Source organism: Nothobranchius furzeri, chromosome 3 (assembly GCF_043380555.1).
Source record: "Nothobranchius furzeri strain GRZ-AD chromosome 3, NfurGRZ-RIMD1, whole genome shotgun sequence".
NCBI lineage: Eukaryota > Metazoa > Chordata > Actinopteri > Cyprinodontiformes > Nothobranchiidae > Nothobranchius > Nothobranchius furzeri.
Genome location: NC_091743.1, coordinates 65,149,921 through 65,168,926, shown reverse-complemented (window position 1 = coordinate 65,168,926; position 19,006 = coordinate 65,149,921). Strand labels below are relative to the sequence as shown.

At 41.7% G+C, this 19,006-nt stretch overlaps 2 protein-coding genes across 3 annotated transcripts; one reads left to right on the top strand and one right to left on the bottom strand.

Annotated features, from left to right (window-relative positions):
- Window positions 1-4,379: 4,379 nt before the first annotated feature.
- LOC129152273 (UPF0739 protein C1orf74 homolog) lies at window positions 4,380-6,664 on the top strand. The gene is made up of 3 exons (XM_070549931.1): window positions 4,380-4,711; window positions 5,219-5,338; window positions 5,428-6,664. Exon 3 carries the CDS (start codon window positions 5,658-5,660, stop codon window positions 6,435-6,437), a length of 780 nt encoding a protein of 259 aa, XP_070406032.1. The 5' UTR covers window positions 4,380-4,711; window positions 5,219-5,338; window positions 5,428-5,657; the 3' UTR covers window positions 6,438-6,664.
- A 1,564-nt stretch (window positions 6,665-8,228) lies between these two features.
- Window positions 8,229-18,577, bottom strand: LOC107385398 (voltage-dependent T-type calcium channel subunit alpha-1I). 2 transcript variants are annotated; one of them, XM_070549929.1, is made up of 17 exons: window positions 18,337-18,577; window positions 14,296-14,875; window positions 14,079-14,212; window positions 13,893-13,981; window positions 13,480-13,639; window positions 12,926-13,244; window positions 12,710-12,802; window positions 12,419-12,582; window positions 12,163-12,214; window positions 11,952-12,077; window positions 10,958-11,106; window positions 10,690-10,875; window positions 10,411-10,528; window positions 10,179-10,334; window positions 9,995-10,096; window positions 9,796-9,864; window positions 8,229-9,621 (listed from the first exon to the last, which is right to left on the bottom strand). In XM_070549929.1, exons 2-17 carry the CDS (start codon window positions 14,332-14,334, stop codon window positions 9,304-9,306), a joined length of 2,274 nt encoding a protein of 757 aa, XP_070406030.1. In that variant the 5' UTR covers window positions 14,335-14,875; window positions 18,337-18,577; the 3' UTR covers window positions 8,229-9,303. The 2 variants fall into 2 exon arrangements, with proteins under 2 accessions (XP_070406030.1, XP_070406031.1); XM_070549930.1 differs by having other exon boundaries at window positions 14,296-14,872.
- Window positions 18,578-19,006: the final 429 nt, after the last annotated feature.

Sequence of the window (19,006 nt, the reverse complement as noted above, 5' to 3'; positions counted from 1 at the left end):
CATGATGCCATTCACTTGGTTGTGGCATTCCATGTTTGATTTCCCTGCCAGCATCTTACACCCTGCAGTTATGTGGTGGATTGTCTCAGGGGCCCTTTTGCATAGCCTACACCTTGGTTCTTGTCTGGTGTGGTAGATCTTGGCCTCGGTACAGCCATAATGATTGCCTCTGTGCTGTCCTTCAGAACAGCTCTTTCTAGACATTGGTACCATTTATTGATATCCACCACTTCAGCTATCTGTCTGTGGTACATCCATCGACATATAAATATACATCCCATGTGTTTGTCCTCCCACGATGGTATTTCCAGCCTCTCCTCCTCTATTCGCCATTGTCTGAGACACTAACATGATCTGTTGGGGCCTTGTCCTTGATGTACTTATGGATCTTTGACATTTCATCCTGGTTAGTGGCTCTCAAACTCACTAGTCCTCGACCTCCTTCCTTACGGCTATTGTGCAGTCTCAGGGTGCTGGATTTGGGATGGAACCCTCCATGCATGGTTAGGAGCTTCCGTGTCTTGACACCTGCGGTCTGTATTTCTTCCTTTGGCCAGTTTATTCCTGATTACTGGCAGGATGTAGCTGTTAATTGCCCAGATCTTGTTCTTGCCATTGAGCTGATTTCTTAGGACTTGACTTACTCATTGTAGGTATTTGGTTGTGGCTCCATCAAGGTTGCTATTTGCATGTGGGACACCGAGGTACCTGTAGCTGTCCTCGATGTTTGCTATTGTTCCTTCTGGGAGTGAGACCTCTACTGTGTGGACTACCTTTCCTTTCTTTGTCAACCATCCAACCACACTTCTCAAGTCTGAATTACATTTCAATATCAGTGCTGTAGATCCTGGTGGTGTGGATCAGTGAGTCAATGTTTTGCTCACTCTTGGCATAGAGCTTTATGTCATCCATGTAGAGGAGGTGGCTGATTGTGGTTCCATTCTTGAGTCGGTACCCATAGCCAGTCTTGTTGATTATTTGGCTGAGGGCGTTAAGACCTATGCAGACCAGCAGTAGGTACAGGATGTCTTCTTGATATATGCCACAATTGATGCAGACTTGTGCAATTGGCCTCAAGGGTGGTTTTCCATAGCCCCACTGAGTTTTCAATGAAGGCTCTCAGAGTCCTGTTGATGTTGTACATCTCCAAGCATTCAATGATCCATGAGTGAAGCATTGAGACATATATGCTTTCTTGTAACCTATATATATATATATATATATATATATATATATATATATATATATATATATACATATATATATATATTTATTTATGAGAACAAAATGTAGGCAATGTTTGATAAGGAAAACAAAAGATGTGTGAAAAAAAGCTCAAAGGACATCAATGATTTTGGTGGAAGCAATCAGCTCAGCTGAGTGATGGGATGTGGACAAAAGTGAGTAAATACATTTCTCTGCATTACTCTGTAAAGCTCATTCATCTAAAATCAGAAGCATTTAAACTTTATGACTCCATCAAAATATGTCTGATGTACATTCATCCTGCCATCATCTCTACTTCAGTGAAATTTGTAGAATCATGTGTAGTTTTTGTCCCATCTTGCATTAAAACAGATTCATATCAATTCCAGCCTGTGGATTTGTGTTTTATGTGTTAACTTGTCATGAACATATTTGAGTAATGCTTCTAAAAAGAAACTGACTGGATGTTGTGATTCTTCCTTGATTAGTGTAGCCTGTATAAAACTAAACAAATATTACATTTGAGCCAATAATTTCAAGATCAATTCACTTCATGACTTACGATGCATCCTTTGATGCTGTTGGTTATTCAGATTTAATTTAAAGGTTTAATTGGTCAGACCCATCGACATTAATATACCTTGTTGAGGAAACAAAATTGCAGCTTTTCCAAGTGACCACTAGGTGGCATTGTTTCAAAATGTGCAACCTGTATTTAGTGTCATTTTGTGTTAAAAGACAAAAATAAAAAGCAAAACCCTGATCTCTCATGCAAATTAATCAAAATACATACTTTGGTTTTGGTGTAAAAGCAACATCCAGCAGATAAACTCTCTGAGAATGTTCCAGTTAATCAGTTTATTAGATTCAAGATTCAAGATAATTTATTGTAATTGCACAGGTGTGCAACAAATTGACATTGCGCTCACTAAAGACAGCTCACGTAAGAAGTAGTAAAATAAAAGCCTCGCTCTCTTTCACGCACCCCCCCCCCCCACACACACACGTCTTTCACATGTGACCTGTTCAACATGCACCTTTGTCTCCTTCAGCGCATCAGTTCATCTCTCTCTATCTCTCTCTCCCTTTTTCTCAAAACCTTGAGCAGTGTGTTCCCTTCTTTCTTCAGCAGCTGCAGGTTGTTTTGGTCTACAGATGTTTACATGTGTTCTAACTTGACTTGTGTCTCATAAACAACACATCACCAGTTGTTCTTGTAGCTTATTACAGCCCATAGTTATGTTTTATTGTCTAACAGCTCCTGGGGTGAGACAGCGTCACTTGCTGAAATGTTTCTGTTCAAACATCAGTTTCAGAGGATAAATCAGTTTTATTTTCACTTATGTTTGGGAATCAAATATTCCTCACCTCTGTGTCAAACATCTGGCCGACCAAACATGTAACATTTAGAAGGATTTTATATTTGTGTGTATAAATCATCACCATAGTGGGTTTAAAAGGGTACATCTCACCATAGACTATAAGGTTGTCGACACAGAATCACTGATGATCTGACGTCTGAGACACTGAAACACTTTCTGCTTTTGTCCAGGAGGTGGAGAGCTGGGGTCAGAGTTCAGCTGAGAGATGCGTGGAGGAGGGGGAGAGGGCTGCCAGGAGGTGCCTGTGTGGAGGGTAACCTCATACCAGTTTGTTACTGGGACCAGCAGAGCATCATTGCTGCTTTCATTTTATTTTCTGCTAAATGATTCGGGCAACAATGTCAAATTTGTTTTGATGTCATCAAAATAAATGATAAATGACCCATACTTGTGTAGTGCCTCTCAGAGTAAGGACTCCAAAGCGCGCTTTACACTACAGTGTATCATTCATCCATTCACACACACATTCACATGGTGATGAGCTACGATGTACAGTTCCCCTGGGGCACACTGACAGAGGCGAGGCTGCCGAGCACAGGTGCCACCGGTCCCTCCGACCACCACCAGCAGGCAATATTTACATGGCTATAAAAAATCCTGTCAGCTGGATTTTGTCTTGAGTTTGAATTGTAAATGTTTGTCCTTTGTTCTCGTCTCACTGGTCCACCAACACTCACCTCATCTCTGACTCTTGTTGCCTTCCTCTCTTGTCAAAGTCTAATCAAACCAACAAGCAGTGGAACAAAAAGGTGGTTTCAGAAGCAGCTCAGACCTGCTGTTCAGTTATTTTTGATAAAGACAGAGTCAATTTGGTTTCATATTCCAAAAAATGTCTTCAAGATGTTTGGTGGGCAAAACTTTCTTTTGAAATGTGACTTTGAAATCACTAAATTGCCTTTTAAATGATCTGAATTTCATAAACAAGTATTGCATTATTGGAAGATTGTATTTATCCATAATTTTACCCCACATTGTGCCACCTAGTGGAATAATCGAGTAATTGTTTCACAGAGAAAGTCTGTTTAACCAGCAGTGGTTTGATCAAGGAATTATCTTTGTACACGATATTATGGGTAGTGAAATATTACAGCTAAAGAATTGTTGTGCCGGCTTGTTCACATACACGAGAGACACGAGCGTTCCTTTTAATGATGTTTAATGCGGTCTTGCATCTTCTTTATCTTTACACCACATGAACACCGTAGAACACTTTGGCCTGCTAGTAGACAAACCGGTAGACTTGAAAACACTTTACCTTCTTCTCAAATGTTCTTAATTGGCACAAATTGTCCGTGCGCATCAATAAAATCTCCGAAGCTACGAGAGACAGGAAGTGACGTCACAGCGCTCTTAAACACACCTTATCAAAATAAACCAATTCAAAATTACTCAAATATCAAAAATTATTAATTCTGTGCACCTGTAAATGCTACGAAATGTATTGAAAACATGAAAAATAATACTTTAAATAAACATGTTAAATAAATTTTCTAGGACATTACCAAAATCACAGTGCCATCTTGTGGTGAAACTTTGAACAAAAAAGTTGCTTAAACAGCATTTACAATTGTAATACAAATTTAATAACATTGAATGTTCTCTTAAGGAATATAAAGTAGAATAGAAGGTATGTAAGGGACTTTGACACAACTGATAAAAAAATCATCTTTTCTAATGTTCAAACTTCCTAATTTATTAATTAGGCCGCGTGACCTCCTACCACCTGCATGCTTTCGCCCTCGCGGAACGCAGAAGTGACTCTCTGCCGCAGAAATGTTCCCAAATCGTGGGCCTTTTTGGTCTCGTCTCGGGGCCATTCCTCACACAGCTTTAAAAATCGACGATATCTTCTCGTAGACATCTTTGGTCATGTAATATATACGCGAACGAGGACGTTCATGGGTTGAACCTTTTCGGACACCGTCCTTGTGTCGCATCTTTACTGTTCCCCCTTTAACTTCTGCTGGGATCTCGCGTTTGTTCTTTTCCTTTTGCTCTTCGCTGTGTTGTCGCCTGAGTTAGTACGATGAGTGGACCAAATGTGAAAAGGGCTCTTCTTTCAAGGTGGTTGAGTGGGTCAACTCTACTTGTCGGTTTGCAACAGACAGAAATGACTCCAGAAGGTACAAAATATGAGGAAATGTAAAATCTAGTGCGTTTGTGCGATGGCTAGCTGTGCTGTTAGCATTAGCACACACTTCTGTTTACCCTCGTTCACAGTCAGATTAATGTAACTCCTCAGCTAAAACATTCAGAAATGACAGTTTGATTTGAAATTAAATTATTAATGATGTTTTTTTTATTCTTTGTGCAAAGAGTTTACTGTTTCAAATGAAAATTAAACGTAAACTATACATATTTGTTGCTCTGGGGTTATTTGTCATTAGGCATTTTTAAAATCAACTAACGTGTTTTATTTTTAGTTTTTTTATGTTATAATTTAAGACAAAACTAATATCTGTTTAAAAACATTCTTAAACCTCTTAGTTGCCTTATAGTTTCAGTTCCAGAAACTAATTGCTCAAGATTCAGGAAGTTTTAGCTGTCCTAAATGTGGAATGAGGCCTCTGATTGTTCTTGGTTATTATAAATTACTGTGCGATCTTTGAATGTCTTGTTTACATTTTTAGGAATCTGGTCAACGTAGGCTTGTTTGCTGCAGGCGTCATGGTTGCAGGAAATCTCTCAGGGTTTGACTTGATGCCTCCTCAGCCAGTGACCTAATGTGTCAGAATTAAGCCAGGATGATGGTGATTATCTTCTCAGTTACACTAAAACAATCCAATTACTGTAAAAGTCAAAAGCTTTATTTCTAACTGACATGTTTCTTGTCTTTTAGGCATCTTAAACCAACAAAGAAGAAACAAACAACTTCAATAAATACAGAAATATTTCTTGTGCTACTTTGGAAACAAATCATCTTTACATATTTTTTATAAATGTCACCTCTGATTATCTTAAAACAAATAATTACATTTAAATAGCATCTTTGTGAGTGTGATCTTTTAGTCAGACTGACTGCTAGATGTTCACCCATTAAGGACTTTAAATTTGTGATTTTATGCAGCCATGTCAGTTCAGGCCCTTTATGTTGACGTAGCCCGCAAATATCTGTCTGCTGGTAGAAAATCTCTGTCTGTTCCTCAGAGTCTGGACCTCGCTGCGCATGTCTCGGCTGTGGAGGCGGGGTTGAAACCTGCTCTTCTTTATGACAGTAATGGCGCCTGTGCAGCACAGGTCCAGCAGTATCTGAGCTCCTTGCAATCCCTCCAGCTTGTGTCTGAATCCCTTTTCACTCTGGATTTAAATGGAAACAGTCTCATCGTCAACACAGGAGCGGTCAGATCAAATCTAGAGCGGGTGCTCTGTGATGACAGCGTGGCTGTTATTGATGTTTGCCACTCGCTGGACCAACCTGCTGTCTCTAATTCACAAAGAGGAGAAATGAAGAGTGTGATGGAGGATTTGCTCCTGCTTCTGGAACAACATGAAGAGGCTGAGAAACCTCTTTATGTTGAGAAATCTGAGGAGTGGAACCTGTGCGCAGTGTTTGGAGTCTTACTGGGTTTCCCCGTCACTTACTGGTTCGATCAGACCGAGAGCTTTGAAAATTGTCTGTCCATGACTCCTCTGATGGTGATAACGGCTTCAGCGTCATGGCAGGCAGATGGCCCCCTTCACAGATGTTGCCTGTATTCCTTCACCCTCCCAGCTGCTCTGCAGGAAGAGACACGGCCCATGCTGGAGGACTGGGAGCTTCGTCTGCAAGAAAGATTTAAACAGCAGCGCATCTTGAAGGATCTGAGGATTAGTCAAGCCACGGTCTCTCTGCCATCAGTCTGTTTGTGATGCTGGTAAAAGTCTGTTTTAAGATAAAATTGGTATTCTTTTAATCTAAAACTAGGTGCAATAACATTGAATTGGGTCCTTTTCTTCATTTTGTACCATTTAAGTGTGGGGAAAAAACCCTATTTTCATTATTTGTCTGATGGGAAATTTCACACGCCACGTTCTTTTGACAAGTACACATAAATAATGTGAGCTTAAACGGTCATTAAAAGAACACAATCCAGTAATGCCTCTGTGAATACTTTGGCTCTAAAGATATAATAATTAGCAACAGTTGCTTGGCCCTCTGAAACTAAATTTGGCTCATTAGAAAAAGTTTGGACCATAAAAACCTGAAAACATTTATTCTTGATAAGACTGACAGATTTGTGATTTCATTCCTGTTTCACTTTAAAAAAATCTAGATTTATCAGATGTTTGAGTCGTGAAGCAAAGTAATTAAATGTAGCAACTCAAATTTGATTAAATATCTTAAACATGCCTTTGATCCTAATCTAGTGCAGAATTTTTGGAGGGCAACAACAAAACAACCCGGATGCATTTTGGTCCAGACGAGTCGTACTTTGGGTTTTTATTGTGTCAGTAGCTTGTAAATGAAGATTAATGATCCGTTTATCAGGAAACAAGAAATTATGGGTTTGGCTAACAAATGCTCATCAATAATATCAATTCTTTGTAAAACAGGTCCTGTTAACTTGTGCATCTTTAAGAATTCAAGTCATTTTTCACCAACAGTAAGAAAATTTAGTACTAATTTCTGAACTTGCACATGAAGGTGTTTAATCTTGAGAAGATTTTGCACAAACTTCATCTTTGAGTGGCAGATTTCATAAGACAATGCTCACCAGATGTCTCAATGAGCGTGTTTATTAAATAAATTATGAAGACAATCAGAAAGCGTCCCAAAAGCAAACTAAGTTAACATGAGAATCCTAATCTCAGCTACAGGCCCTATTTTTGCAAGGAACAAATGTTCTCACTACAGTAGTTTCTGTTTCCACTTTATATAAAATGCTATTTTATTAAATTATAGAAATAAAGGCAGTTAAAGAACTTGGCATTTAAACTTTTTGAAAATATAATTTTCTGACCCTTTAAAACCATTTATCTAATTTAAAAGGGACATATTACACCTAACTCACCTTTTGTTCAGCCATCTCTCATGTCTAAATATGCCAGAGACAAAATTGTGGGCCTCCATAAGGATGGAAAGGGTTGATCCATTTTCACCAAGTGCATCTTTAGAGGTAAATGTTTGGTGGATGTTTGTGTGAAGAACATTGGGCTCACCGTTCTTCACATTTTGAATGAGCTTTTTCCCCTGAGCAACACATCATCAAAGCTGAGGCAAAACAATGCATAATAATAGCAGACTAGCCACCAGTAGTACACAGGTCCTCCACCAGAGGGCACATCAAGTAGCATCTATTATGTATTTTAAAGCTTAAAATACTGTTTTTATGTGTCTTAATTACTCATCACTTAAACATACTAAAGATATTAAGTCATAATTCAATGTCTCTGCATTTTATGGCAAAATGTTTAAACTTCAGATCTTCACTCTGCTGAGAAGACAAGCTGAAGTAGATGCACTCTGCTTCTGGAAGGACCACAGGCTGGGAGAGTGTGTCTGCAGCTTTTTCTTCAGGGGCCCTAAAGGGGTCAGCCAGTCCTCTCTGCATGATTCTGGCCAAAAACACGACTCTTCATCTTCCATGGTGACGTTGCAGCCTTGTTGAAACACGGTGCATAACTCCAAGCCTCTGGAAAGGAGGATGCTACACCCTGATGTTTGAGCCACTTACAAACCTTTAATTACATCTAAACAAAACAACCAGAAACGCCAAACTGTTGCGAAAACTTGAAACATGAAAACTTTGTCAAATAAAACAAAGTTTTTAGTTTGACACCATGAGCAAAAGCACTGCAACAGTTTAGCTTCATAACCAAATTAAAACATTTTGTTAACTTGAACATTTAAACTAGAAAATTAACAAAATGGTCCCAGCACTCCTTTAAATTTTTGAGCTGCCCTGGACCCTGGGGCTCCTCTTAAATGTCTGAGCTGCCCTGGACCCTGGGGCTCCTCTTAAATGTCTGAGCTGTCCTGGACCTTGGGGCTCCTCCTAAATGTCTGAGCTGCCCTGGACCCTGGGGCTCCTCCTAAATGTCTGAGCTGTCCTGGACCTTGGGGCTCCTCTTAAATGTCTGAGCTGCCCTGGACCCTGGGGCTCCTCGTAAATGTCTGAGCTGTCCTGGACCCTGGGGCTCCTCTTAAATGTCTGAGCTGCCCTGGACCCTGGGGCTCCTCTTAAATGTCTGAGCTGCCCTGGACCTTGGGGCTCCTCGTAAATGTCTGAGCTGTCCTGGACCCTGGGGCTCCTCTTAAATGTCTGAGCTGCCCTGGACCCTGGGGCTCCTCGTAAATGTCTGAGCTGTCCTGGACCCTGGGGCTCCTCTTAAATGTCTGAGCTGCCCTGGACCTTGGGGCTCCTCTTAAATGTCTGAGCTGCCCTGGACCCTGGGGCTCCTCGTAAATGTCTGAGCTGTCCTGGACCCTGGGGCTCCTCTTAAATGTCTGAGCTGTCCTGGACCTTGGGGCTCCTCCTAAATGTCTGAGCTGTCCTGGACCTTGGGGCTCCTCTTAAATGTCTGAGCTGCCCTGGACCCTGGGGCTCCTCGTAAATGTCTGAGCTGTCCTGGACCCTGGGGCTCCTCTTAAATGTCTGAGCTGCTCTGAGCCCTGGGGCTCCTCTTAAACGTTGGAGCTGCCCTGGACCCTGGGGCTCCTCCTAAATGTCTGAGCTGCCCTGGACCCTGGGGCTCCTCCTAAATGTCTGAGCTGCCCTGGACCCTGGGGCTCCTCTTAAATGTCTGAGCTGCTCTGAGCCCTGGGGCTCCTCTTAAATGTCTGAGCTGCTCTGAGCCCTGGGGCTCCTCTTAAACGTTGGAGCTGCCCTGGACCCTGGGGCTCCTCGTAAATGTCTGAGCTGCCCTGGACCCTGGGGCTCCTCGTAAATGTCTGAGCTGCCCTGGACCTTAGGGCTCCTCTTAAACGTTGGAGCTGCCCTGAACCCTGGGGCTCCTCTGAAACGTTGGAGCTGCTCCGGGTCGTGGGGCTCCTCCCATCTTCTGAGCAGCTCTGGAACCCGGCGCTACTCCTCTGGCTGGAGCATCTCAGTGCCTGTGCAGAAAAACACAAGTAACCACACTTTACTAACAGGATCTTGAAATCATCTTAGAGACTTCCAGTAACCACACTTTGTTCGTACTCATGGACAGAAACAAGACAAACTCTCTGTTACTAAAACACAAGTGAAAAATCTGAACTTTGACAAAAGTCTCGTCTCAGGCTTACGTTGCTTGGGCATCTGTTGACCCTCACCATGCTGGGCCAGCTGCCGTTACTTCCGTTGGACTCGGGCGTCTACATAAACAAAAGTGTGTGTGAGAAAAGTGATGCATTTCAAAAAGCAGGACTTGAACGCACCCGTCTCAAGGTGGTGTTGCTGCTCAAATAGTGGATTTAAAGGACAGGTTGCTTCAGAGTAACTTACAGGCCCAGACGGCGAGCCGGTTGGTGGCCCTGAAGAGGCCGACAAAGGGTCCGACCGAGACTCGGACCTGGAGGAGTCGGTCTCTACAGATGATGATGATGTCTGGGGAAAACAAAACATTTCAGGCTCCTTGTGCTACAATTAAGAAAACGCTCTGTGGTGGTGTGCAGAAGCAGATTCATACCGTACGGTCAAAGCGTAGCATGACCATGCCCACCAGGAAGCTTAGGAGGAGGTCCTTCCCAATGGTTATGACGGTGATAAAGTACAGTGCGATGTATGGAGAGTTGTATAGCATCGCACTGTACATTATCACGTTCCAGCTGTCCCCGGTGATGATCTGAAATGAAAACAAACATAAACGTTTATAAAAGACGGAGTCACGTCACGACTGAATATTAGGGAGGAAATAATACCTGGAAGACGGTGAGCATGGACCACCACAGCGAGTCAAAGCTGGCCTGGGGATGAAAGAGTCCTCTGACCTCCCGCGGTGGAAAGTTCTCGCTGCTGAACAACGTCATGCCCCACATGCTGCAGCGAGAGTCAGCCAGATCCTTATTATAGCAAATTGTGTGTGTGTGTGTGTGTGTGTGTGTGTGCGCGCGTGCGTGCGTGCGTGTGTGTGTGTGTGTGTGTGTGTGTGTGTGTGTGTGTGCGCGCGCGCGTGCGTGCGTGCGTGTGTGTGTACGTGCCTGAAGATGTAGACTATGAAAAAAAACATCATGGAGAGATGCAGCGACTGCCTGATGGATCGCTTCAGGATCTCCCACTGCCTCTTCAGCTTAGGAGAGAAGTTGGACAGCATGCTGATCCGAGTGGCGCGGAACGCACGGAGGACGTAGAGTCTGGTCTCGGTTTGCCACACGATTTCCACGATGCTGAGAAACAACAAAAATGGTTATCACAGCAAAAAATAAACCATCAGTTCTCAAAAGCAAAGGTTGACTGAGATTGTTCTACCCGATGATGATGATGGCGAGGTCCACGACATTCTCCCAATCGGTGAAGTACTCGATCCTGTACAGGAGGACATTCACCACCAACTCCGCTGAGTACATCCCGATGAACACGCAGTTGCACGTGTCCAGGGCTGTAGTCAGAGCCTCGGGCTTCAGGAGGAGAAGATCCAGAGTCAAGAACATCATGAACTCAGCTGGTTTTTACAATTTTACCAGAAAACATTGATAAACTTTTGGAGTTGTTATAAACTCTTATTGTGGAGAGTTGACAGAGGAGAACTGCCTACTTTCTACAGAAGCAGCCAAAATAAAACCTCGGTGACAATATTAATAAAAACATTAGACTGTTTCATCATTAGCCTGATGACCATGCTTTTCATTCCATAGAATTAGACGGTGTGAGTGTTCATCTGTAAGTGCATTTCAGTCCTGCTGAGGGTAGGAGGCTTGGACCCAAAACACAAGAACCCAGAACTACACAGGCAGGAGCGGTTTGGAGGAGTAACAAAAAACTCTAAAGCACAGGAGGCAACTAGAACAACACTGACAAAGACAATGGACCAACAAAACACTGAGACAAGACAGGTTATATACACAGGGGCTGGGTGATTGAGGGAATTGGGCAAAGGCGAGACGAATAAAGTGAGAGGAGGAGCAGAAACAGGCAGGGGAGAACACCAGACCGTAATCCTGTCAAACAAAGCTACTAAACTAAAATAAACCTAAACACTGTAGAACAAAGACACAGAAGAACTAAAGATAAGTAAACTAATGACCTAAATGGGGAAGGAAACACACTAAAGGAGATACGACTAGATAATCTGAACAAATAGAAAACTAAAAACAAGTGAAGTGACTAGGGGGAACATGAGGGAAACCTGGAGGGAGCTGGGGACCAAAGGGACACAGAGCATGACACCGGCGTGTTTCACTGTCAAACATTCAATTATCGAACAAAACAAAAACAGATAAAATAACTTTTTAGAGGATCTTACCTGGCCGTAGTGCTCAATGGACATGGCGATGAGGTTGGCGAGGATGGTGAGCGTTTGGATCCACCCCAACAAGTCGCTGTTGAGGAAACGCTCAATCTTCTCCATGGTCGGGGACTGGGCGTCAAACTGGGAATGAGGAGAATGGGTTCAGAGTTGCTGGAGGATGAGCAAAAAAAAACCAATCTATTATCTGAACGTGTTTTAGTCTCACCGAACGTGAGCGGCTCTGGCTGCTCCACCAGCGGTCGCTCTCCGTGGACAATCTGAGACACAGAGAGAGAGAATGAGCGGATCCCGCTGCATCCGTGCACGTTCAGCCTCAGCAGTGATGGGATTTGCTGTGGTGTGAGTGAATGTGTGACTGCTTTTGTGTCATCTTTGTCTCTACGTGGCAACCTGTCCAGGGCGACGGCTGGAGACCAAAGCAGCTCCCAGAGACCCGACTGAATGAGTGTTTGTGTGAACACCTGACGCAGCGATGCTCCCACAAGTACAGCTTCATCCTGTACAGCAGGTCCAAGCCATCCACAAAGAAGCCCCTCTCACGTTCAGGTTCATCATCATCGTCAGCCTTCACAAAGTGAATGGCGACGATCACCTGGAACGTGTTGATGGCGAGGAAGGAGACGCTCTGATTAGAGGGACACAAAGAGGAGAAGAATGTCACATCTTCTCCTAGCTTGTTGTAAAACGACAACAACCATGTTGGTGCAAAACCCCATAAAATAGCAGTATTTAAAAGTCAAGCAGATACTTACACCAACGAGGATGAAGAAAATCAAAAAGCTGGCCCCGAAGGAGACGTCCATCACGTAGTTCATGATGGTTGTCCATCCTTCCAGTGTGGTGACCTGATTAAAATCACAAACATCATGTGTAACGTCTATTAAAGCATTAGAATTCACAAATGCAACAAATAATCAAACAGGGGTCAGAAACCTTGAACCTGTGGGCAGATTTAGGCTGATTCCCACCTGGTACACGGTGAGCATCCCATATCCAATGTTGTCGAAGCTGATGCCCCCAAACCCCGGATTTGGGCCCAGCGGAAGACACGCGTTGTACAGGACATTCCAGTTGATGCAGGCTGTTGAATTGGTCAGGGCGCTGCTGTTGGCCAGTAGTGCAGATGACCAGTTTGCACTGGGCGGGGCCAACATGCAGGTCTGTCCATTCTGGCGCAGCGGAGGAATGTCCTTGCACTGGCGTATCCCGTCGGGGTTCGGCGAGCAGAGGAACTCAGAGAACTCATCAGGAGAGGACTGATAGTACTCACTCATGTTCAGCTTCAACCTTTGGGATTAGAAAAGAACAGAAAGAAGAGATTATAGGCTGCAACATTTACAAGACTGTCACATCCAAAATCTAAAATCAAATTAAAGTTGTCTTCTACGCTAAGGCACAAAATCTTCAGGGTGAAACAAATGCGCTGGGCTGAAGGATGAGTGTTTGTAAAGCAGCAGAATGAACACACATGAAGTGGTCCTACAGAGAGAGATGAGAGGAGCAGACAAAATCATCGCCTTACGCAAGGTCCAGGCCGCTCGTGTAGCACCGATGGTGGAGGTCGCCGGCCCACAGCTGGACCCCCATGGTGCCGAAGATGTACACCATAGACAGGTACATGAGAATGTACTCTGCTATAATGGGTATGATTTTCACCACAGTCTTGATCCACCTTCGCAGTTCTACAGGAATGTAGACACAAACAACCAGATGTTTAGATGTTTGACGAAAACCTTCCCCTCGTGGCTCCTCACAAACGTCGTGTTATTTACGAGTCACTAGGAATACGTTTTCATGAATCTACATGTGTTTAGATCTTAGATGGATCTAAACACAAATTCATTTATCATAAATAGATTTGTCAGTACTAAAAGTGAAGGCTGGTGTTTGAATGGTGGCAGACAAAGGTCCTTCTGTGCTCCGTCATCAACTTACCCCTCACTCTGATAATCAGTCTGACCACCTTCAGTGGGTAGCTGATCCTCAAGTGCATCTGGGACCAGAAAAGGAGGCAGTCCACGATCCTGACAGGGGGAAAAAATTAAACGTTTTAAATCTGTCACTTCAGTTCAAATTAAACAATGTTTTTCATCTGCAAATAGTAAATAAGTTAACACTCACTCAAAAATCAGGACAAATAACTCCACCCGGTTCCAGATGCTACGAAGGTGACCCCGCTCCCTGCAGATGCCCAGCGACGCCATCTTCAGGAACATGTCAAAAATGAAGAAGCAGATGCAGCCGAGGTTGATGAACTGAGGAGACATGGTTAAAAACAGCAGGATTATAATAAGACAGCTTAAACAGATGTGGGGAATATGCCAGGGCTCGCACGTACCCTCAGGTGCTGGGGCTCCTCACCGATGGGGCTGTACATGCTCACGCTCACAATGCTGGTAAGGATTACAAGCACCTTGAGCAGGTCCCAAAACGTGGAAAAGGTTAAGGCCAAAACATGTTCAGATAATCCAAATACAGATTACAGGCACAGATTAAACAGATTACAACCCACCAGAGGTAGCTAAACATTCACTTCTGTCACAAAGACATGTCCTGTCTCATTTAAGAAGCTTCCTCAGTTCTAATCTAAAAGATGAAAAGTTTCACGCTCATCCAGTACCAGTTTCCTGGAAGCATGGAATTCTAAAGCTTCCAGTTGTGAATTGAGAAAGTTTGTGAATGAGAAACAAACAAACAAACAAACAAATAAATAAATAAATAAATAAATAAATAAATAAATAAATAAATAAATAACAAAAAGCAACCCCAGCTGATCTTCTCAGCCAAAGTTACTTCTCTCAGTAAGGAAAGGATATGGGGTGTTGACCATTGTCTTCACCCCATTCCATAGCTCTGCTTTTACTCTCAGAGGCTCAGAAGAGCTGCTGCTAGCCATGGTGGCTGGTGGCTGGCGGCTGCTGAAAAGTAAAAAAACAAATAAGTAATAAGTGAAGTTAAACCTAAACTACAATTAAGGCATAACATCAGAGAAAATCTCACTTTGTGGTTTGAATGAAACTGTGTTGTACTTGTAACAGGCAACGTAGCAAAACAATACCATTGAATGCTGTCTTTTTGTCATTTTTATAATGTCTTAAGTTAACCTTATAACAAAAAACAAACAAACAAAAATTCATATTTTTTCTTTACATTGTTGTTATACATAATAAATAAAAAGAGTGGTTTCCCTGTCAAATTTCCCTGAAACTTAGTTGATAAAACTTATTCTGCTGTTGCCTCCATTAGCAGCTGAATAACAACCACTGATGTCACATAATAAAAAACTAATTGTCATATTTCTGCATAATAGACAGAACTACAGTTTCTTCCAGCAGGGGGCGCCAGAGAGATGTTTTGAAATACATAAATGAGTTTAGGTAGCAAACTCATCTTTATCATGAAAGTCTGCAAGAGCAGCAGACAACCACCACTCAGGTTCATTTCAGGTTATTTCTACTGTTGTGGTCTAAGTAAATACTCCAGTATCCTCTAATAGGGGATTATTGTGATACCCAAAAGTAAAGCCAGATAATAACTGTACTGCTAGTAGTTCTGCTGCATTGTACTTTTAGTTTTACTTTAGTAAAATTCTTACCAAGTATTGCTATCTGAGTACTATCCCTGACTACTCCACCTCCTCTGCAAAATAACACACACACACACACACACACACACACACACACACACACACACACACACACACACACACACACACACACACACACACACACACACACACACACACACACACACACACACACACATATATATACTAACCCTCAGTATCCAATATGGGCCATAGAAAAAGGAAAACAACAAATCAGAGAAAATCAATAAAACAGAGAGACCAAAAAAGATAAACAAAAACAAAGACCAGACCACACGCACACAGACACCATCACAATTCCATATATCCAGGGAGTCACAGAATGTATACAAAGGGCCATGAAAAACCAACAAATCAATACAACCGTCAAACCTCACATGAAACTCAGACAGCTACTAGTACACCCCAAGAACATAATAGAACCAGACAAGAAATGCAATGTAATCTATGAAATACCATGCATGTCATGCAATAAAACATACATAGGGAAAACCGGCAGAACATATGACATAAGAAGAAAAGAGCACCAGAAGGAATGTGAGAAGGAAACAACAGAAAGACTCACAAGGTCAACAAAGAAAAAAGCAGAGGAGCAAACCCTCAGGTCAGCCATCTCAGATCATTGAAAACGAAATAATCATATGGACTGGGATCAAGGGAAAATTATCAACACGGAGAATAACCGGTTCAAACGTTGGATCAGGGAGGCAATAGAAATAAGGAAACGTGAACATTGGAACAGGAACAGAGACGAGGGGGCCTATCAGCTGTCTCACACCTGGGATTCCCTTCTCCAAAGACCAGCCAGCAGAGGTGGGCGTGACTGACCCGGCAGATCTGACAGATCCGGGTTGGTCCCATCCACCTGAAGAACAGCTGATAAAGACGTGTCACACAAACACCTGTGACATTTCTGATGACCGCAGACGACGGTCGAAACATGTAAAGGTAACTAGAGACAACTTCATGTCCGAAGCTAAAAGAACCTCGTTTAATATTTAAAAAGAGGACATAATGAACATTGTAAAGGATGTGTAGTCAATTGTTTTGCACTTTAGTGCATTTTAGTTCAAATTTAAAATGTCCACCTAAAACTGTCAGTGTTGTGCCGTTGTCAGGTAAAAACTGCAGTGCATTTGACTTTCAATCTGCCATGCTATTGGCTAAGAGGTACCCTAGAACGTTAGCTGGTACGATATGCTGTCACAATGTCGTGAGCCTGTGTGTGTGTGTGTGTGTGTGTGTGTGTGTGTGTGTGTGTGTGTGTGTGTGTGTGTGTGTGTGAGTGTGTGTGTATTTGTTAACGGCTCCACCCTCTTGGTCTGCTAGGCAACAGCATGCATTTTTGAAACAGGAAGTAGGAGCGGAGTTATACTAGGCGGTGACTTGCTCTTTAAACAATTCCATCAGTTAAATGACATGTTCCCCTCCATCAGCAGCAAACAGCAGCAACAAGCATCAAACATTTAAAAAACGCCAACACAGTCACATTAGGGAAAGTAACACATGCATTTTGTTTTGAAAATTGCACAAACATCAGCTCATCATGCAGAAATGATATGGAAGTTGTTGTTTTTGGTATCCTAACAACCAGAAATGCCAAACAAGGCAACAATGTTGTCAAACAAAAACAATGTATTTGTTTTTTGCTTTTGCTTTGACACCAAAACACTAAAACACAGTTTGCTTTAAATCAAAATGAAAAAATGCCCAATTAATGTTTTGGAGTGTTTTACCAAATTACATTTTTGCACAAATTGAACACTTTTAAAATTCAAATGAATCAGCATGCAAAAGTAAAAGTTTCAATGTCAAATTTTCAAATGTTAAACAATTCCATCAGTTAAAGGACATGTTTCCCCTCCATCAGCAGCAAACAGCAGCAACTAGCATCACACATTTAGAACACGCACACCAACACAGTCACATTAAGGAAAAGTAACACATGCATTTTGTTTTGAAAATTGCACAAACATCAGCTCATCATGCAGAAATGATATGAAAGTTGTTGTTGAAAAAATGCTCAATTAATAACCAAATAACTAACAACGAAGTAGCCGATAACGAAATAACCGATAACCAACAACTAACAACTGCTATAAGAAAAATAGAAACGGTTGCCCGTTAGCTTAATCGCTAATAGACCAGCTAATAGTCCAGCGTGCGTCCCAGAATTAATAATTTAATTGTTTATAATAATAAAGCACTAAATGGTTTAAAAAAAATCAGACCTTTATAAAGCCCAAAATGAAAATTTGCCGAATTAATGCTTTGGAGTGTTTGCCAAATAACATTTTTGCCAAAATTTAACACTTAGGACTAGCAACCAAAACTTCGTATGTGATAAATTATATATATATATATATATATATATATATATATATATATATATATATATATATATATATATATATATATATATATATATATATATATATATATATATAACTGACCAGTGAGAAGAGCTGACAACAAAAGCAGCTGATCGTGAGACAACAACAAAAACCAAATTAACTAACAAATACCAACTAACAACTGCTATAAGAAAATTAACGGTTTTCGTTAGCTAACAGACCAGTCGACCAGCGGTGTCCCAGCATTTCTCCGAAAAAACTCGGAATGGTTTAAAAAATCACCTTTATATAGCTCAAAATGAAAATTTGCCGAATTAATGCTTTGGAGTGTTTTGCCAAATAACATTTTTGCCAAAAGTTAACACTTAGGACTAGCAACAAAAACTTCGTATAATAAAATATAAAAAAGAAAACTTACCAGTGAGAAGAACTGACAATTGAAGCAGCTGATCGTAAGAAAACAACAAAAACCAAAAATAACTAACAGCGAAATAACAATGAAATAACCAACTAACAACTAAAACACGAAAATAAACGGTTTTAAACCAGTAGACCAGCGTGCGTCCCAGTATTTCTCCGAAAAAGCACTGAAAGGTTTAAAAAAATCATCCCTTTATATAGCATGCCTAAATTCTGTAACTCAACGTTAAATTTACAATAGCAAACGCTTTTCCTGACTACGCATGCGCACATCACCGAGGTGAACCATAACAGAAGCACATGAACAATGGAACGATCGATTGGTGCTCGTTAAAAGCGCGTGCGTTGCTCAGCACAGCAATAGGCAATGCGTTTCTCATCCGTTCACTTCCTGTATGACGAGTTATGTTTGGCTGATAAATAAAAAAGTAACAGTTTAGGTTTGAGCAGAATCTTTCAAAGTCATTTTGTCTGAAAAACGTTTTCTGCTCTAGTTTACTGAATGAATCCTGCTGTTTCTACCAACAGCATCATAGCACTTTGTTACATCATGTTTCAATTCAGCGTTTATACATTTTCAAAACCCTAAAACGAGAGTCTAACATATTATAAATAAAAAATAGACAGTAGAATATTTTATTTTGATTGAAATATTTCATAGAACACAC